The 19,606-nt window shown below is 41.1% G+C and overlaps 1 protein-coding gene across 1 annotated transcript in view; it reads left to right on the plus strand.

The window, feature by feature from the left end:
- ADAMTS3 (ADAM metallopeptidase with thrombospondin type 1 motif 3) overlaps positions 1-19,606 on the plus strand; it is a 248,705-nt gene that overhangs the window by 13,817 nt on the left and 215,282 nt on the right. The window contains exon 3 of the mRNA XM_032842910.1: positions 5,623-6,029. Within this exon, the coding sequence (XP_032698801.1) occupies positions 5,623-6,029 (407 nt within the window). The remainder of the gene's footprint in view (positions 1-5,622; positions 6,030-19,606) is intronic.

Consider the following 19,606-nt stretch of genomic DNA (forward strand, 5'->3'; position numbering starts at 1 on the left):
TAGAAACAACTTTTGCAAGCAAAATTCTGGTTGTAGAGGTATAGACAACTTGTGTAGTTAGCTGTCATTGATTGCTTGGTAATAAATTGTTATTTGGGGAAAAGATGGTGCATTCTAATTTTTTTCTTTCTTTATTTATTTGTTTGTTCATTTGATAGAGAGAGGTCACAAGTAGGCAAAGGCAGGCAGAGGGAGAGAGTGGGGGAAGCAGGCTCCCCGCTGAGCAGAGAGCCAGATGTGGGGCTCGATCCCAGGACCCTGAAATCAGGATCTGAGCCAAAGGCAGAGGCTTAACCCACTGAGCCACCCAGGCGCCCCACATTCTAATTTTAGATACACCCTTGGGCTCAGTCTGCTCTCATCCATTCATTCCTTCAGGTTCTATTTTAGGCATCGGGGAGCAGTAGAAAGAGAACGGATAAAAATCTGTGCCCTCCTGGAGCTTATACGCTAGTGCAAGGAACAATAAGTACACATAAGTATAATTTATGGTATGTCAGAGCAAGTGATAAGTTTTGTGGGGAAAAATAAAATGCGGAAAGAGGATAGAATGATGAGATGGATACTGGTCAGGACGGAGCTAAATGAGAGAGGGTCACATTAAAGCAAAACCTGAAGGAACTGAGGAGGAGATCCCAGAGGAAAGCCATCACAGCGGCCTGGAGATATGAGAATTCTCAGTATCAGGCTGTGGGACAGAGCAAACCCATTTTACTCCGGGATGGGTTTTGAGGAGAACAAGGAGTTGACCTGTCACTTTAACTACTCTGGCTCTATTTTGAGGATAATTTATAAAGGGGAGGAGCAGAAGCAAGGGGAATAGGTATGGGGCTCATTAAAAACTGGGACCAGTGGTTTGGACTAGGGTAGTGGCCGGGCTGGTGGTGAGCTGAGGTCACTGTTTGGTGGCATCTTTGAAGGCTGAGTCAATAGAATTTGTTGGAAGATTTGATTTGTGATGTGACAAGAGTTAAGGGTGGTTTAGCCAGGTTTTGGGTCTGAGTGGCTAGGAGGATAGCGTTGCCAATTACTGACTTTAGAGCAGGGAGATAGGACGTTTACTTCTGGAAATGTTAAGTTGGAGGGCTTAGGGAATGGCCACCTGGGAAGGCAATGGAGTTGACAAGAGAGGAGCCCATGGAGGAAGCTGGGGCCAGAGATAAATGGTTGTGAAGACACTCAAACTCATGGGATGAACTTACCATCCTGCAGAGGGTAAATGCAGAAGAGAGGAGTCAATGGACCAGGTCCTGTGGCTTTGCCGTGTATGCAAGTTATAGAAATCAAGGGATATGAGGAAGGGAGAATGAGGAGGGGAGACCACGGAGGAAAGAGGAGAGCCAGAGAGAAAGATGTTCCAGAAGCTAAATAAAGAACTTATTTCAAGAAGGAAGGGGAAATAAGCTGGGTCAGTATCTGCTGAAGCAGCAAGGAAGGAGTGGGCGTCTTGACCATTGGTTTCAGCAACATGGGGTCTCTAGAGACCTCAAGAGCCTGATTGGATCCGGCTCAAGAAGGAGCAAGAATGGAAGGAGAGGAATTGGAGACATCTCTTGTAGTCAACCTTTTGGAGCATTTTGCTATAAAGGGTAATGAAGTGATGGGGTATTAGCCAGAGTGGGATGTGGCATCAGAGGATTTTTATTAAGGATGGGAGATAAGAAGGCAGCTTGTTTATTTGTTGGTGGGAATGATCTAGTGATGTGGGGAAACTGATACGGAAAGAGGAGAGGACAGTTGCAGAGGCAGTTCTTGCAGAGGTGAGGGGGTTAGGATAAGGTGCACGAGTGGAGAGTTTGCTCCTAGGTAGGACCACAGGCAGCTTCTCCGTAGCGCCTGGAGGAAGATGGACCACGTGTGCACAGACGCCAGTCGGGGGTGGGAGTCTGAGTCCTGTTCAGGTGACTCAGTGACCGCAGTGTGGCTTTATGGTGGCTCCAGCCATTTGTGCTTATAGAATTTATGGCCCACGAAAACCTTTATTTACGAATTGCTGTGGCCCTTCAGCCATCTCTGCTGGTGGTTATATCGTTTCGAATCTTAAAATTGCACATTGGCAGTGTTTGAATGAGTAGCTAACTTGCGTTGAAGGTTTCAATAACTCTCATTTATTGCATCCTCTGCATAATCTCATTTAAACCTCTCCCACCAGACCTATAAAGTGGGAAGTATTTCTAGCCTCCAGTTAACAACCGAGGACACTGAACCTAAGAGAGACTGAAGAACTTGGTCAGGGTCATGCACTGACTTAACTTACCGCTTTCTAATGGTGCAGTTCCTTCCTTATCCACAGGCTGTCCTGCTTTGTGGAAGGATTTGGACCTATGAGGTTTGTGATGTCTGAATACAGTAACTTACCACTGGTATAACTTAATTTGCTTGTATGATTGTAATCTAAGATGAAAATACTTTTGATGGCGTTGAGCTTTCCCCACCACCCCCTCCCACCTTTTTTTTTTTTTTTTTGCTTTCCAAAGAGCAAAGTGAAGAGCCTTCCCAATTTAAGAGCTTTTACAGAAATTTTTGAAACTATACTGTAGGCAAAATTGGTTGTCTGGCTGCGGGTAGACAGAACGTGGTCATTCTTGTGGTAGTTTTCCTTTATAAGTCAGATCTTAAATTAGAAATCGACAGCAAGATGTTCCCTCCATTCTGAAGTGAATAAGAGGATAGCAGCATGGTCCTCAGTGTCAAAATGATCAAAATTGAATTTTCCCCTTGGCTTCTTGCTTGTAATGTGTCGGGCCTCCTAGGCCTGCCTTTTCATTGATAAACTAGGGATAATAACACCCACCTGCTGCGATTGCTGTGAGAATTAGTGATGGTATATATTTTAAAAAATATTTTATTTATTTATTTGACAGAGAGGGAGTTAGAGAACACAAGCAGGGGGAGCAGGAGAAAGGAAGGGAGGAGTTAGGCTCCCTGGTAGCAGGGCACCAGACTTGGGGCTCGATCCCAGGACCCTGGGATCATGACGGGGGCCAAAGGCAGACTCTTAACCGACTGAGCTACCCAGGTGCCATAGAGATGGTATATTCTTGATCACAAAGCACAGTGCCCAGCATTTATCCTGCCAATAAGTGGCAGCTGGCCTGGTAGCTCCTTTGTCAGTTCTGCTAACTACTGTCCAGAGGGGTGGCAGCCTGAGGGGTTACTAACTACATCTTTTCCTTTGGTTACGGTAATTCCTAATTGGAAAATCACTCATTCTGGGTTTAATTTCAGCAGTGTGTCTTATGTGTACATTTTAGGAAGGACTTCTTATTTAGCATCAAAGAAGACAAAGCTCTGTAGAAATATGCCATCTTTATTTTGAATAAAAATGCAGAACATACTGTCTGACAGTGGAAAAATGGAACTGTCCCAGAGAATCTAGGATGCATGTTGTGCTGTAAGCATGAGGCTCTGGGTGTCCTCCTGGGTATGGAGGAGTCTGCTTGCATTCTTCCTGAATTTTCTAGTTCTCTAGTGACTTAATCCAGGCATCAGTATATTGTCTAGACTTTGGGTGTGTGAATTTCCTTCGGTGGAGATGGGAAATCTCCTTCCTTTGAAACAGTAAATGAATTGTTAGAGAAAGAGTTATAAGTGGGATTACTGGTGCAGCCAGACGCCCTTGGCCCTCTGGTAGGATATCTTGTAAGTCAGTGTGTGCAGCATGGGCAAAGCAAAGGTTCTCCAGTTACCTGCGTTACTAACTTAAATCCTACTGACAAGAGACCATGGCGTGTACAAAATCTTGTATTAGATGATATTGGAAATACCAAGCTGAATGGGGGAGTTTCTTGTCCATAAGGAGTTTGTACTTAGTTGGGGTTAGGCTTTGTCAGTCCACATCCAAGAGCCTGATTCACCCCTTACTGTGGAGACCTTCCCCTCCATCACTCTGCTCCTGCAACACTCGAGATCATGCCTTAAAATTTCGAGTTCTTTCTATAAGCCAGAAGCTACAAAAGTATTCCCCAGGGATTAAGCTGTAAGAGAGATGACATCTTTGCATCTGTGCTTAATGCTGATGCCTAGTGTGGGTCCTTGACTCTGGTTCAGAGAACCCACAAAGCAGGTATCGTGCCTCTGCTTCTCCTCCCAGGGTTGGAGCCGGGCTTCACTTTACCCTGGGAGGCGACAGTCCTCACTCCTCTGCCTAGTAAATATTTGATCTGTGCATTTAATAAAGAAGGGTATTTTATTTAAATACATTGGCCATTCTAAATGGCATAATGATATCAAGCGTGCACTCAGAGAATTTCCAAGTTGTAAAATGCCTTCCTTTGTCTTCTGATATTTTATATACTGTTTGAAGTATTTAAAAAGCAGGAACAGAATGAACATATTCGATAAGGTTACTTTAAGATCAGCGATGTTATAGTTCAGTTATGAGTCTTACACTTTGATTTGTTGGATGATGTACACGTGATTGCTCTAGGCGAGAAATATTCGTAGGTCATAGAATTTTTTTTATGGTCCTTTTACATACTGCAGGACTAGTCTTAGGCTAGAATCATGAAGGTGGGGGATTTTTAATTTCTGTTATCAGATTTTGCTTGTGTCCTTTTCTCATCCTTCTCCTCATGTCCTTTTCCAGGATCCACTGTCTTGCTTCCAAATTATTTCTAATAAGGGATAAATGGTTTATTCAATGAGTTATCTTTCCCCAGGGTGTTTGCTTAACAGACATAATACATTTGGCTAAATGAGGGGGATTAATTGTGACTTGAGTTTAACCTGTAGCTGGCCACGCATCATGCAAGGTGGACTCCAAGCATACATAAATATTAAAATGAGAATCTATCCCATGTGTGGAATTTGTTGCAAAATGGCATTGCCATTTGCTCTTAACTGACCAACATCTACATATTTAATTTATAGATTATGATTTCTACTTTTCTTTTACCCATTCTCCTTGTTTTCTGCAAATGTTCTGTGATTTCTGGGGCACAACTCAGTGGAGCAGAAGGAGTGTATGGGCTTTGGAGTATAACTTGGATTGATATCTAAGCTTCACAGTTACATGATCTTGGGCACATACTTCCTGAATCTCAGTTTCCTTACCTGGGAAGTGTGATTGTTAGGTTTGTTATGATGGAAAAATTATGTATAAACTACAGCACCATAAACTATAGTGTATAAAATTATAGGTCAACCATAAATGCAACATAAAGTAGCTATTATAATGAATATAAATTCTAGGATTTTTATAGGGAAAAAAATTAAATAATCAAAAAAAATTCTTTTACATAATAACAACTTTGTTAAAAAATTATAGCAAGTGTCAATTATGCCCATAATAAATGAGCTGAGATCATGTCTTGATTGTAAGCAAACCAGATATCATTTATAGAAACTTATTATATTCATAGTCTCAAACATATAAATGCGGTATGAATATTCACATTGTAGTACATTTTTAAAAAAGAAAACCATTGATGGAACCCGAGTTACCTAAGTATAGTTGAGAAATGATCCGAGGTCTCAAAATTTCATACTTAATGAGATGGCTCAGGAATATATTTATTATGCAAGTTGACGTACAGCCTTCTGAGGTGGGGCACTTTATGTTATGTCCTCCTGTGTTCTCTTGTCACACAGGGTTCTACAATTCTATTTTTCACCCCACAGATTTACCAATAAAGAGCCAGAGTGAGTATGAGCTGGTGACTCCAGTCAGCACAAATTTTGAAGGACACTATCTCTCCCATATTCTTTCTGCAAATCACAAAAGGAGGTCACCGAGGGACGTGTCTTCCAACTCTGAGCAATTGTTCTTTAACATCACCGCGTTTGGAAGAGATTTTCATCTGCGACTAAGGCCCAACACTCAGCTAGTCGCTCCTGGGGCTGTTGTGGAATGGCACGACACAGATCTGGTGCCAGAGAATATAACTGACCCTACTGATGATCATCAATCAGGAAATGCTTCAGAAAGAATCTGGAAAACAGAGCCTTTGCAGACTAACTGTGCTTATGTTGGTGACATCATGGACATTCCAGGAACCTCTGTTGCCATTAGCAACTGTGACGGTCTGGTAAGACTTACTCTCTTCTGTGTGTGTGTGTGTGTGTGTGTGTGTTTGCAGGTGTGTGGGAGTGCAGCATGGCTCCAGCATGGTTTGGAAGGTATAGGTGGAAAGGAAGCCTTACGATATTTTAGGTTCAGGAAGGAGCTTGAGAAAGGACTTGACTGTCAAAGACGTGTGCTTTGGCTTCATTTTGCCACAAAGACAGCATTATTCCGAGAAGCAAAAGATACCTATTTTAGCATTTTTTGCTTACGTTTTCACTTCTGTTACATTGGGGAATTTCATTTCCTTATATCTTTCAAAGCATTCTGAAAATTTTTAAAGAAATGTAGATTCCTCCAAATGATAGTATTTCACTTCTTATGTGGACACTTTGGATATCTTCTTAAAGAAACTATTTTGAATGCATTCTTTCGCTTCCCCACAGAATGGTAAAATGGGAAATGAGCAGATCCTTTGTCAGGATTCATTCAAATAGCATTACTTTACAAACACGAGATGTAGTCCCCTTTGCATTGTGGCTTTGAGTCAGTTCTTTCTTTAGTTTGAACTAAAATACCCATATATTGCTCTTCTGTTTTGTTGTCGAGGCCAGTAGTAACTGACCTTTCTCTACACACTCTGCAGATGTGAAATATTTTTATTTGTTTTGTCTCCCCAGATGTTACTTGAAAAGTGTGTCAATGTTTATGCCTCTTCCATCCACAGTTGACTTTGTTCAAAAAATCAACCATTTTTCTTTCGATGGTTGCCAAGCGGCTGTTTCTTGGGAGTTCAGAGCTATTCCCTTTGTTTTGCCTCTCTTCTGGGAGTTCTCAAATACTCCTTATGTTCCTGCTTATAATTACCCTACCTTAGCTGGTTCTCCAACAATACCATTAATTTTTTGCGATTGTTTTCTCCATGCATAGGCCCAACCCAGAGGTGGTATGGCACATATGTTTTACCAAATGTTGGTAAGGTCATTGTTTTAGACTTTCTTTTTGCAGTCCTCTCCTGCCTCTTGATGTTCTGTAGGGTTTTAAAAGCCAGTGCAGAGGACATGCAGCAGAACATACGTAGGTCCCAGTGTTCAAGTTGGACTGCATTAGATTAGGTCTCTACACTCCGCGTTTGGTGCTAGACCATATTCTAGGGTTTGAAGACATAAGGAATCACTCGAATTTTTCTCATTCTGAACAAAGGTTGAATAGAGGTGAATTAATTCAGTCATTGAATAGGAAATAAAAAAGAAAGCACTTTCTAGAAGATGAAGTTCAAAGTATTCATTGAGAGAGATTGTTTCAGTACTCCTAAGATAGAAAAGAACATAAATCATACGAAAGGTACCACTTTATAATACTTTTAAGTAAAATACATTGAGTATAAAACTTAATCCAGTGTTACTTTTTGGTTTTAAAACATAAAATATTATGTACTTTTTACCTTCTCAGTTAAGATTTGAAATGTGGGATATTGGCTGGAAAATCAGTTTAAGGAAAGTAAAAGGCAAGGAACTTATTTTAATGCATCATCACAGTGATTTTTACATCTCATTTAGCAACGGGTATTTTTCTTACTATACATGTCTAATTGTCTAATCATAGATATGAGAAATCTGGGCACGTAACAAGTTGTTATAAGGAAGAGGAGCATAGATACAAAGTCTGAATGACTAATTATTAGGATTCTCTAATTTCTCATTTTTCAGATAACGGTGTTAGCATCACATGTAAATTGATATCGAGTGTGTGTGTGTGTGTGTGTGTGTGTGTGTGACACTACCCCGGCACACTACAAGTATCAATTTGTTCCAGTCTTTGATCCATTATTTAGTTAATGAAACAGTGTTTGTAGGAGCCGGTAATGGGCCAAGTGCTATTCTAGGCTCTGAAACGGTGAAAGGAGTCGTGGTTACCATCTTCGTGCAGCTCAAAGATGTTAAATTTGTCATGGGATTTAAGTGTCAAAATATCTGGCATATGTGTGTGTGTATATATATATATGTTAGAATCACATTTAACTTGGAAAATTGTAGTTTTCGAGAGAAATATGTTCGGAGATACGAACAGGACAGAGTTTTGAACCAGAGATAATTGTCTGAGGCCTTCAGCTCAGTCCAGGAAAAGGTGGGTCTAGCCTGCAGAGAAGGCAGTGCTGCTCTGTGGGAATGCGGGGTGAAGCCTTTCCTAGAGCTTCCAGCTCACAGCAGCCCTGTGCCTGGAGGAAGCGCGGTGATGACAACAGGAAGAACAGCAAGCAGGGCTTTGGGGAGCGAATCCACAAACCCATGGGATAACACTAGGACCACTTCATTAAGCTGGGAACAAGTTCTTAAAATTGCAGAATTGTTTTGCGTGGGATAAGCCCTTAGCAGAGATGAAATAGGAAGTTTAATTGTAGGGAATGGAAATAAACTTGGCTGGTTGCTACTTCCTAAACCCTTTTTTCTCTTTAACTGACTATATAGGGATTTAACCTTAACCTTCTTGACCTTAGAAAGGTCTTGAAAAAGATTTTTTTAAATTTGTTTGATAGAGAGAGAGCGAGCACAGGCAGGGGGAGCAGCAGAGGGAGAGGGAGAAGCAGGGTCCCTGCTGAGAAGGGATCCTGATTCGGGGATCTCTCCATCACAGGACCTTGGGATTATGACCTCAGCCAAAGGCAGACACTTAACTGACTGAGCCACACAGGTGCCCCAGTTTTATCATTTTTAAAATGAATGAATGAGTGAATAAATGAATGAATTTAAGATTTATTTATTTGTGAGAGAGAGAGAGAGAGAGAGAAAGAAAGAGAGAGAGAGTACATGCAAGCAGGGGTGGGGGAGGGAGAGGGAGAGAGAGAAAAATCCTTAAGCAGACTTCCTGCTGAGCAGGGATACTGACGCAGGGCTCAATCCCAGGACCCTGAGATCATGACCTGAGCCAAAATCAAGAGTCACCCAGGTGCCCCTCATTTTATTTTTCTTCTTCTTATTTTTTAGAAGACTTTATTTGTTTGGGAGAGAGGGAGAGAGAGCCTGAGCTTGGGGAGGAGCCTAGGGCGAGGGACAAGCCGACTTCCTGTTGAGTGTGGAGCCTGAGGGGTGCGGGCCTTGATTTCAGGAGTCTGAGATCAGGACCCGAGTTGAAACCAAGAGTCGGAGAAGAGTTGGCTTAACCAACGGTGCCACCCAGGCACCCCTCTGGTAATTAATTTCTGTTGTATTTTACAAAATATTCCAAGACCAATTGGGGGAAAAGAAAACATTTTCTTCACCACAGATAATTTGAAAAGCAATAGCACTTAAGTTGTCTTTACCTCTCTGGAATCAGACACTTGACTGAACTGGTAAGGTAGACTTCACCTGTCTCAGGTGACTGTATGAAACGGTCAAAGGAAAGGTGCTTTAGTAAAGGCGTGATTGAAGAGGACCTAAGATGCCTCAAGTGATGTATCAGAAGCCAATGTGTAGAATATGATCTAGACAGTGATATGCATCATAACTAAATTATTCTCTGGGTTTCTGAAATCAACATCTGAGTCTTCCCGAAGGAAGTGACAGTGATTCTTACCCAGCGTGGCCAACAATAACCAATACGTTACTGTCTAGTGTGACCTTTTCCTGTTCTCTGCAAGGTGATCATTTATGAGCGACTGCTAATTCTTTCCCATTTACAGCTCTATTCTTGCTTTAGTCTATCCTACCTCTAGGTAAGAACTACCGAGGTGGTCAGGCATGGAATCGTCCCTGCTTTCTAATAGCATCCAATCTAGAACAAAGCCCAGCTTCTCTAGACCTTCCCCCAAATTACCCAGCTGAAGCCCAAGTCCCGTGAATGGTTCTTTCTCCCGCTTTTTTTACTGAAATGCTGATGCTTCCCTCTGGTGTGCATTTTCCCTCTATGCAACATGGAATAAACCCAGCTCATCCACAGCAGATGTGCTGCAGGTGGTCTCCGGCTGGAGGGCGTCGACATGCTTTACCTCTCTGCTTCGACATTTCTGAAATTTCACACGCTTCTTAACGGGAAGACACTGCTGGCTGAGAATCCCAGCTGAAAATAGATTTCTGTATTCCACAGAGCCCTGGCATTTACTCTGTAACACCATTAAATCTCCCCTGCGAGCAGTGGCAGCTCACAATCATAGTTTGTGGTCTACAAATGTGCCAGAATAAAGGGTTGTTTGGTTAGTAGGCTTTATTTCATGTATTTCATAACGTAAGGAAACTGAATTTCTCTGGACTTGCTGGAACAATATTGCTCTGTTAATTCCCCTGGATTAACATCAGAGGGAACTGGTAGGGAGTGGACGAGCTGACTGCTAATGGCCTTCCTGGGTTATCCCGCTCAGTGATTTCCTTGTGGGCTGATTTTATGATCAAGGGAGTCTATCTAAGACAAAAATTTTTAGCATTTTTTTTAACATTTGGAATTCTTCCTTCAGATGAAATCACTAGGGGTTACCTAATAAAGTAGCATTCGACATGGATAAATTCAGGAAGGGCCTGCCTACAACACAGGTGGAAGACGCTCTTTCTCCTGGGGTCTCTTCTTCCTGCCCTATTCTCACTTTAGACCAACTTTTAGGCTCCCTGAGGCCTCTGTCAGGGATCCTCACTGTTAGGGCAAGGGGTCTTGGAAGCTTGAGGTGAACAATTTGGAAGCCACAAATAGCACCTCTTTTTTGAAATATCTGATGGTCACATCTGGTTAATATGGGAGGTATTTTATTTCTTAGGTTTGGAGCATGGCCCAATGAAGTCTTGGAGGATAATTGCAAACCTATAAAGGAAACAGCCTTAGGATTCCCCTGCCTTGAGACTTTTTTGCTTTGGGATTTGGGCCCCTCAACAGCACGTTCTCGCCATGCCTATTTCTCTAAGTCTAGCTGCAGAGGCAGTTTTAAAAAGTCTGTCTAAAAAGTATTATGAGCCAGTGTGCCTGGGATTAAGAACGTTTGACCTGTGATTGTAAATACAGCTCAATCTAGTGAAAGAAATGTTTGATACTAAAAATGGATACAAGTCTGCCGCTATTTATACAGTGGATTTGGAAAAGAGCATTTGGGAAGGCCGATCTTTAGATGTTGACATTCGAACATCTGCTTTTGTGAGAGGAGCCTGATTTGCTGAAGGCCTATCACCTCCCCTTGGAACAAGTCTATGAAAGGTTTTCTGTGTTTTATTGTTGGGAAGTGGGGGTGGGGAGTAGGGGGGAGATCTGTTTGTTTATGATTTTTATGCTGATTTCATTAGAAGGTTTGAGGAACAAAGGGCTGAAACCTGGTTTACCTCTGGGCACCTACCTACACCAGACTATTTTAGCAATGCAGGGTTAGAAGGAGCTCAAAACCCCTAAACACTTTAATTCCCAAAGTAGAAGGAAAAAAAAAAAAAAGCAGCAGGTACTCCCCCCTCCCCCGCTTTGTTTTAAATTTTATTTTTTTCAGTGTTCCAAGAGTCATTGTTTATGCACCACACCCAGTGCTCCAGACAATCCATGCCCTCCTTAATGCCCACCACCAGGCTCACCCATCCCCCCACCCTCCTCCCATCCAAAACCCTCAGTTTGTTTCTCAGAGTCCATAGTCTCTCATGCTTTGTCTCGCCCTCCGATATCCCCCAATTCACTTTTCCTTTCCTTTTCCTAATGTCCTCCGTGTTATTCCTTGTGTACTGGCCCCTTTTAAAATGAAGAATGGTTGGAAGTTCTCTAGTTCAGTTACTCTGGGAGATCCAGGACCATGGCGAGCGTCACTGCTGCTTTGCCGAGATTCAGTCAAGGTGTGGCTCCTCGGGAGATGTCAGCATTTACGTCGTTGTGTGTCTCCCCGGTTGGGCACATCTCCCACTCTGCCCCCTTTCTCATATATAAAGGCAGCGGGAATGTGCTTATCTGGGGGAAAGAGGCAAGGTTTGGCATAGTCCTTGATCATTTTCACATTTTGTATCAGATTTGCATAAGTCGAGAATCATACATATGTCAAGTCTTTCCCAATTTCTTTGGCTCTATTTCTCTTGTGTGATTTGGTTACTCTTATATGAAGAATATCCAAGGACATAGAGTAAGAAGTGGAAAAAAAGAAAAAAACCCCTATCAGAAGTGTTTTTGAATTTTGCTAATACTTCTTTATAATAGTTAGTTTGTAGTTAAGCTAAATTATTCATGTTTGTTTATGAATATCGCCGGTAGAGTGCTTGTTATTTGATTTCTATCATTTTGATGATGATTTGTTTCCATTGTCTCCCTTAACTTTGGTGTAGTAAATTTCTTAAAAATTAAATTTAAAGATGAGTTAAAAATTGGGGAAAAATTTAAATATGAGGCTGCAAATCTTCCTTTGGACAGACATGGAAAAATAAAATTAAAGGGGCAACAGAAGTACTCTTTCTTTCTGCTGTCAGCACGGCAAGTAATGCTTCTTCTTCCCAGTGCCTTGACAACCATGACTTCATTACTCTAATACAGATTTTTCAAGATACTCAAGACCTACTTTAAGAACTGTGAAAATAGGGGCGCCTAGGTGGCTCAGTGGGTTGAATCCTCTGCCTTCGGCTCGGGTCATGATCCCAGGGTCCTAGGATCGGGCCCCGCATCAGGCTCTCTGCTCAGCGGGGAGCCTGCTTCCACCTCTCTCTCTCTGCCTGCCTCTCTGCCTACTTGTGATCTCTGTCTGTCAAATAAATAAATAAAATCTTTAAAAAAAAAAAAAAGAAAAAGAACTGTGAAAATAGTGCTGACCCCATCTTAAAATGCCTTCTTCTGAGTAAATCATCATAAAACAAGAACAAGAGGACAGCTTGGTATTGATAGGATGCCCTCGCGCATAATCAGGTTTTGAGGTCACAGAGTTCTTGTAAACTCAGTCCAGTCTCAAAGTTTTCAACTGTGGAAACCGTGTTCTTTGACTTAATCTTTGCCTCCAGGAATACGGATCCAAGTTAAAGCATTTTGAAGCACTAGACTCTGTGAAGTGCTATACAGATTGCTGTGGTAAATCCTGAAGGTAAGTCAGGCATAACCTCGGTCTTCAAGGGCACTGGAAAGGAGACAGGCATTAGGAGACTGGAAGTACAAGGGAGAGTGTTTTCTATGTTGTAAGCCTATACCGCATGAGATGTGAGAGCCCGGAGGGTGGGAAGATGGTTTCTGCCTGGAAGATGGTAGAAGGCTTCCTGGAGGAAGCAATATTTGTGGTACAGGAGATTTGAAAAGATAAACATTTACTTTAAAGTAATCCCTGATGACAGTGGGGATGGGGTGGATGGGAGGAGGGGCCTCTGAAGAAAGGAGGAGTCTTGTTGGAGGCCTGCCCGTGATGGCCCTGAGAATGGAGGGAGGATGCAGACGTTGATCTCATGGACTTTGTGACGTATATAACAAACACACTGGAGGGCCAGTGTTTATCTGAATGTAGGACCAAATATGATACAAAAGGGAGAGAGAGAGAGAAAGAAGCATAAATCAGAGACTCTGTTGTTGATGTTAATAGGACTTGCATGGGCATTCAGGATGGGAGGAGCGTGCGGATTCCTGCTTCTTAATGATATTGCTTTTGTTTCTGCCATGGGTAAAGTTTCTCTGGGGGCACCTGCGTGGCTCACTTGGTTAAGTGGCTGCCTTCAGCTCAGGTCATGATCCCGGGATCCTGAGATCGGGCACTGCATGGGGCTCCCTGCTCAGTGGGGAGCTTGCTTCTCCTTTTTCCCCTCCTGCTCCCCTTGCTTGTGCTCTCTCTCTCTCAAATAAATAAAATCTTAAAAAAAAAAGGAAAAGAAGAGCATTTCTCTGAAGTCATGGGGCCTTTTCTTCTGGAGTTTAGGGATATTTTTTCATAGTAACTTTTTTCTAGAGTTTGTTCTCCAAGTTCTATCTCAGAGGGTTATGAAGTTTGACTTTGAAAAATCTGACTTTTTCCATCATTTAGGTTCTTTAACCTTTCAAGTTTGATCAGTGATTGTGCCATTAGTAAACCTCCCACTATGGCTCTTACTTCTTCCACCTGAAGTGTTTTCCTCACTTTCTTATTATATTTACTCTATGTTACTCTATGTTCATATCTCTTACTTCTTGCCATTCTCCAAGGTGTATTGCTGATGTCATTTTAGTGATAATTGTTTACAGAGAATTACTGTAAAGAAAGTTAGAAAAACATAAAGAACAATTAGATCAGCCTTACTCTCAAAAAATAAAACAAAATAACTCTCAGTAGATGAGTTAATTTTGATATTAAATCTTGTTTTGTGTCATTTATAGTATTTATACTCTGTAGCTCTATATGTGTATATAGAGATATATATGCATACATATCTGTACACAAACACTCGTATAAACACATATATGCATGTACATATGGCAGACCATAGAAAAGGCAGAGAAAATCAATGTTTAATTAAATACTTGGATTCAAAGACCAGCGACAGAATTTGTTGTTAGGACATAGAATGGGTGGCCTAACTATATTGTCCTGTGTATCTGTTGACAGCAAAGCCCATGGCAATTCTGTTACCCCAAGCCACCTAAATATGCTTCTCATAATGTGGGTTGTTGACAAGGAGGCCACACATGATTAACTTTATGTTTTTAAATTGTTAGAAATATGAGGTTAATCAGAAATAAAATTGAAAAGTGAGGTTTTAACCTAATATTGTTAGTCTACAATAGTGACATGGCAAGTTTTGGGATAGAAAAGTTTTGGGATAGAAAAGTTTTGGGATAGAAAAATCAATTGTACTTTTTATTAAGGTAGTCAGACTTTGGGAATTCTTTGTCTCTAAAAAAAGGGACTTTAATTAATTTATTTAATTTTTAATTTTAATTTTTTAGAGATTTAATTTACTTATTTGTCAGAGAGAAGTGAGAGTTTGTGCACAAGTAAGGGGAGCAGGGGGCAGAGGGAGAAGCAGGCTCCCTGCTGAGCAAGGAGCCCTATTCTGGGCTCTGTCTCAGGACCCTGGGTTCATGACCTGAGCTGAAGACAGATGCTTAACCGACTGAGCCACCCTGTTGTCCCTGAAACAAGGGACTTTAATCACTCGATGTTTTTTTTTAAATAATTGTTTTTAAGAGACTTAATTTTTGAGCAATATTAGGCTGCACAAAATGTATCAAGATACTGTTATTAGTCAATGTGGTTTGTAAGTTCTTTGATAAATAAGTTCAAATCTTCCATAATTGTAATGAATTTCTGAAAATTCTAGTTTATTGATTGAAGAAACGGGGATGTATAGTTGTACTGAGGTTTAACTTGAGAGTTGGTAATGTTAAAAAAAAAAACCAACATTATATTTATCCTAGTAGGTTTGAAAAAGTATGATCTAGATTGTAATAGCCTACTTTTGTTTAGAAGATGTTAAATTTTGTGGTTTGTGGTGAGAATAGCCAATAGATTCCAATGAAAAGGAACACCAGCTAAGCTATTTAGAGTTATGATACTTTGAAAGAGTTCAGTTTGGGAAAATGTAACTCCTGTAGATGACAGGAGTCGAAACTTGAGCAAAACGGTTGAGGGAAATGGCTCATGGGGAGAGTGTTTAGGGCGTTGGTGTAGAAGACCACACCTAACTCTGATTCCACCGCCTCCCAGCCTGTGACCTTCAACAAGTGACTTGACCTTTTGGAGGGCTCTTACCTTCAGTAAAGTGGAGGTCAGGTCAAGACCTTGGCAGGACTGTTAGGACATTTCTCACACAGCCTGGTCCCTAAGAAATGGATGATTATTACTGCAGTCCTTTAACTTCTTTTTTTCAACTTAAAATGATTTGTCCTACCTATTTTGTGATTAATAGTAGTAATGATGAAATTTGCAAAATAAGAAATATTGCAGCCTGTGACATAATTTGTGGAAAATTCAGTCTTCTCTGAAGTGAATACGTTGGTGAAAATCCTGTAATGTTCACATCACCTTCTCCCCCTGATGCAGAGCCTCCTTTAACATCGGCCCTGAGAGATACTCTAACCTCTGCCTCCCGAGACTTCAAAGGATGGGAACCTCACTCTTCTCCATCTTATTTATACATAGCTCTGCCATATATAGAAAGTTCTTTCTTAGGTTCTTTTTAGAAATAGGAAGTGAGAATATCTTGTTCCACATATTAGGTTCTTCAGAGTTAAAGGATGTAGTGACTGTTCATGATTGACCTTTTATTATTATTACTGTTAATACTTCTGTTTTATTCAGTTGACCTCTCTGTCGTTCATAGTACCTAACAGGCAGCAAACTACTTCAGGAAAATTTCCCTAGAGTGGTATGAGAAGCTCACACTCTGGCCAGAATGGATTTAACTAGGCACAAGTCATAATTTTAACATTCCTTTCCTGCTTTTTGTTTTGGGAAAATATTTTAAATCTTGAGTCTCAGAGTGAGACTTTTTTGGGGGGAGCTGGTGATAAAGAGTTCTATGGCATTAGGTGGTATAATACTGGAGTTCAGAGTGTTACCAAGCTTGCTCATTTCCTATCTCTTTCATCAGGTGATGATGGTCAATATGTTATATCTATTTCTTTTGCCAGTCCGGAAAAAAAAAAAATTCCTTTTTCCTTAAAAAAAAAAAAAATAGGGTGCCTGGGTGGCTCAGTGGGTTAAAGCCTCTGCCTTCGGCTCAGGTCATGATCCCAGGGTCCTGGGATCGAGCCCCGCATTGGGCTCTCTGCTCGGCAGGGAGCCTGCTTCCTCCTCCCTCTCTGCCTGCCTCTCTGCCTACTTGTGATCTCTATCTGTCAAACAAAATAAATAAAATCTTAAAAAAAAAAACTTAAAAAAAGATAAAAACAAAAAAATACAGCAAAGAATATGCATTTTTTACAACTTTGTGGAGGCAATGGCAAGGAATGGAGAGTAAGGTGGCATGGTGTGTCCCTAACTCTAGCTACGAGGAAGTGCATTTTTGAACTTAAATGACATTATCGAACGTCATTTGGGGTCATGGTGAATTTTTGATTAATTGATAGGATTATCCAACTCCAATTTAAAATGCAAGAAATTTCTGGAAGGCCTAATTCTGTCTAGTGATGTCCCTAAAAATGAAAGGTTGTTTTAGATTGAGAAGACTGTGCTATTAAATGCTAGGGTGTCACGTGAAACTTAGTGGGACCCAGTCTGAGCATGCAAAGCCCAAGAGAAAAGGAAGAACAGCACTTAGTGAGAGATTCTGCAAATGTTAGCAGCACAAACACAGTGGGAAAACTTACCTTTAGCATTATCTGTGAAACAGGATGCTTTTAGCCTAGTGATTAGAATCTTGGGGTAATAATCCTTTAAGCTTGCAGGATACTTGATCTTGCTCAGAGGGTGCCAATATTTCCTGCTTTCCTGCCTGGTTTCGTATAGTGCTTTATTTTTCCTACCTGGCTCTGAAGATGGGATTAACTGGCCACTAGGACAAGAAAACAGACCAAAAAGAGTGATGTGGATCCAGATATAGTTAAAACACTGTGAGATCTCCATCTCTGTTTGGTCAGCCACATGTCATTGTTACCTTTGACTTCAACTTTGGTGCCAAACCTAAACTCAGCATAATGATGAGGTAAGATTCTGAACCATATTGGTCCTAGACTCTAACCATTGATCTAAAATTTTCAGAGGAGAACTTTTTTTAATAGCTGTGATTGGAAAAATTTTAGAAACATGTGTCTCTAACAGAATGTTTTAAAATTAGGGCTATATTTATGGGACTTCTCTGTTACTCCTTCCCATATTTAAAAACTAGGGAGTTCGAATTAGATCAGTGGTTCTTTTTGTTCTACCTGTTGGACCTTAGGTTTTGAAATATTATGTAAACCAAAGTGTGTTTATTAGGTAATAAATCATTTTTCCTTTCTATTAATCATACAAAATTGCTGGTCAAAATCCCCACTGAGTACAACTTACTTTCCCTCTATACCCATTGGTGATCTTCTCTAATAAAAAGATTAAGTCATTCTTAGACCTAATAGCATTTCGCTTATCCTTATAGTGATAGCCCTTCCCAGGTTTCCATTACTGTCTCTACTGGTTCCAACAGGCCCAGGGATCTAAACTTAGCACGTTGTTGACTATAAGCTTTCTGAGATTCATGTTAGATGGCTCTTCTATGACTCTATAACAAGTGTGTTACGGGCATGCATGCATTCCTGGCCAAGGAAAAAATCAAAGCATCATACTTGATCATTATCCGTTAATCATGGTCTGGGGGGGCATTGCATTTATGGGTGTTACTTTTCCAAATATTGGGATATGGTTAGTTTCTACTAATGCTTTTTCTACTTACTTTTTAAAAATTTATTTTTAATCCATTATGATGAAATCTTGAGTTCTCCAAAGAACTCAACTCTTACAACCCAAGCTGTTACAGTTTTGGGAGATGTTTCACCTTGACTCCCAATAAAATGTGGAAATAAGAGAAATATGTATATTCATATATATACACATACATGTTATGTATGTGTATATAAAGAGAGGAATATAGTTATGTTTTTATAAAATATTAAGAGCAAGAGGAACTGTCCCTTGAATATACTGTTAGGGAAGTACCTACCAAGTCACTTCAACATAAGAATGTTGTACCAGCTCTGTCGAGGTACCTGGAAGAGCCTTTCCCTGGAAGAGCCCTCACATGTTACATCTGCAGAATATGCAGTGAAAGGTGAGAATCATGGCTTCTCCAAGGGGCCTCTGACCTTAGTGGACACCAACATCTCCTGCACAGCTTATTAAAACATAGATTGCTATGTGCTGTCTCAGTTTCTTATTTAGTAGGTCTGTGGAGGGGTCTGAAAGTTTGCATTTCTAGCAAGTTTTCAGTTAGTGCCAGCCTCTGTAACTCAACTGTTTCTTGTTTATGTGCAATGATAGTGAATACTGGTTCTTCCCAACTGACCTGCTTCTCTGATAAGGAATTTCAAGGTTTTTTTTTTCTTTTTCTTTTTGGATCTGTAGTACTGCTTTGGCCCTTGCCCACTGCCCAGTCTGACTCAGCACAGGTCAGTTCCAGTCCCAGATTGGATTAACTGTGCCCAGCTAAAACTTCCTCTCTTGGTCCCCTTGCCTGGAGGCTACATGTTCTTTGGGAAGCACCAGTGAGTGCCATCCCAGGTCACGTTCTGGCAGAATACAGAAACTGTATGAATATGGACAAGCCACTTAATATGTCTGACTCTTGGATTCCTTCTTTGATTCACGTAAAGATTTCCTGACCGTAGTTGGAGCTCTGAAGCGGATACTCATAAGTTACTCAGTAGCCAGTACTCAGAAGAAGTGCTTGTGAGGTTCTAAAGCCACTTTGCTTTCAAGAATTGGGGGTGGGGGTTATGCCAGGAGGCAACACAGAGGCCTTAAGATCTTCAGTTGTCCTGTGCTGTCACAGTCTGGGACCATCATTCTCTTCAGATTTCTATGACACAGGCTTATACCCTGTCCATACACCAGCTCTGCCAGTTCTGTGCTTTCCCTGCCCTCTTTTGTATGTACGCTTTCAACTTAGATGGTCTCATCTGATTTTATGGCTTCAGATATCATCCATATAGGGGGTGATTCCATGTGCACCCCTGGCCTCTCCTCTGTGCTCCAGACTTGTATGCATATCCGGCTGCTCATTCAGCATCTGCAGCTGGGTGTCTAAGAGCCATCCCAGACTTAAA

The sequence above is a fragment of the Lontra canadensis genome, unplaced genomic scaffold (genome assembly GCF_010015895.1).
Source record: "Lontra canadensis isolate GAN:19392208 unplaced genomic scaffold, GSC_riverotter_1.0 scaffold1, whole genome shotgun sequence".
NCBI lineage: Eukaryota > Metazoa > Chordata > Mammalia > Carnivora > Mustelidae > Lontra > Lontra canadensis.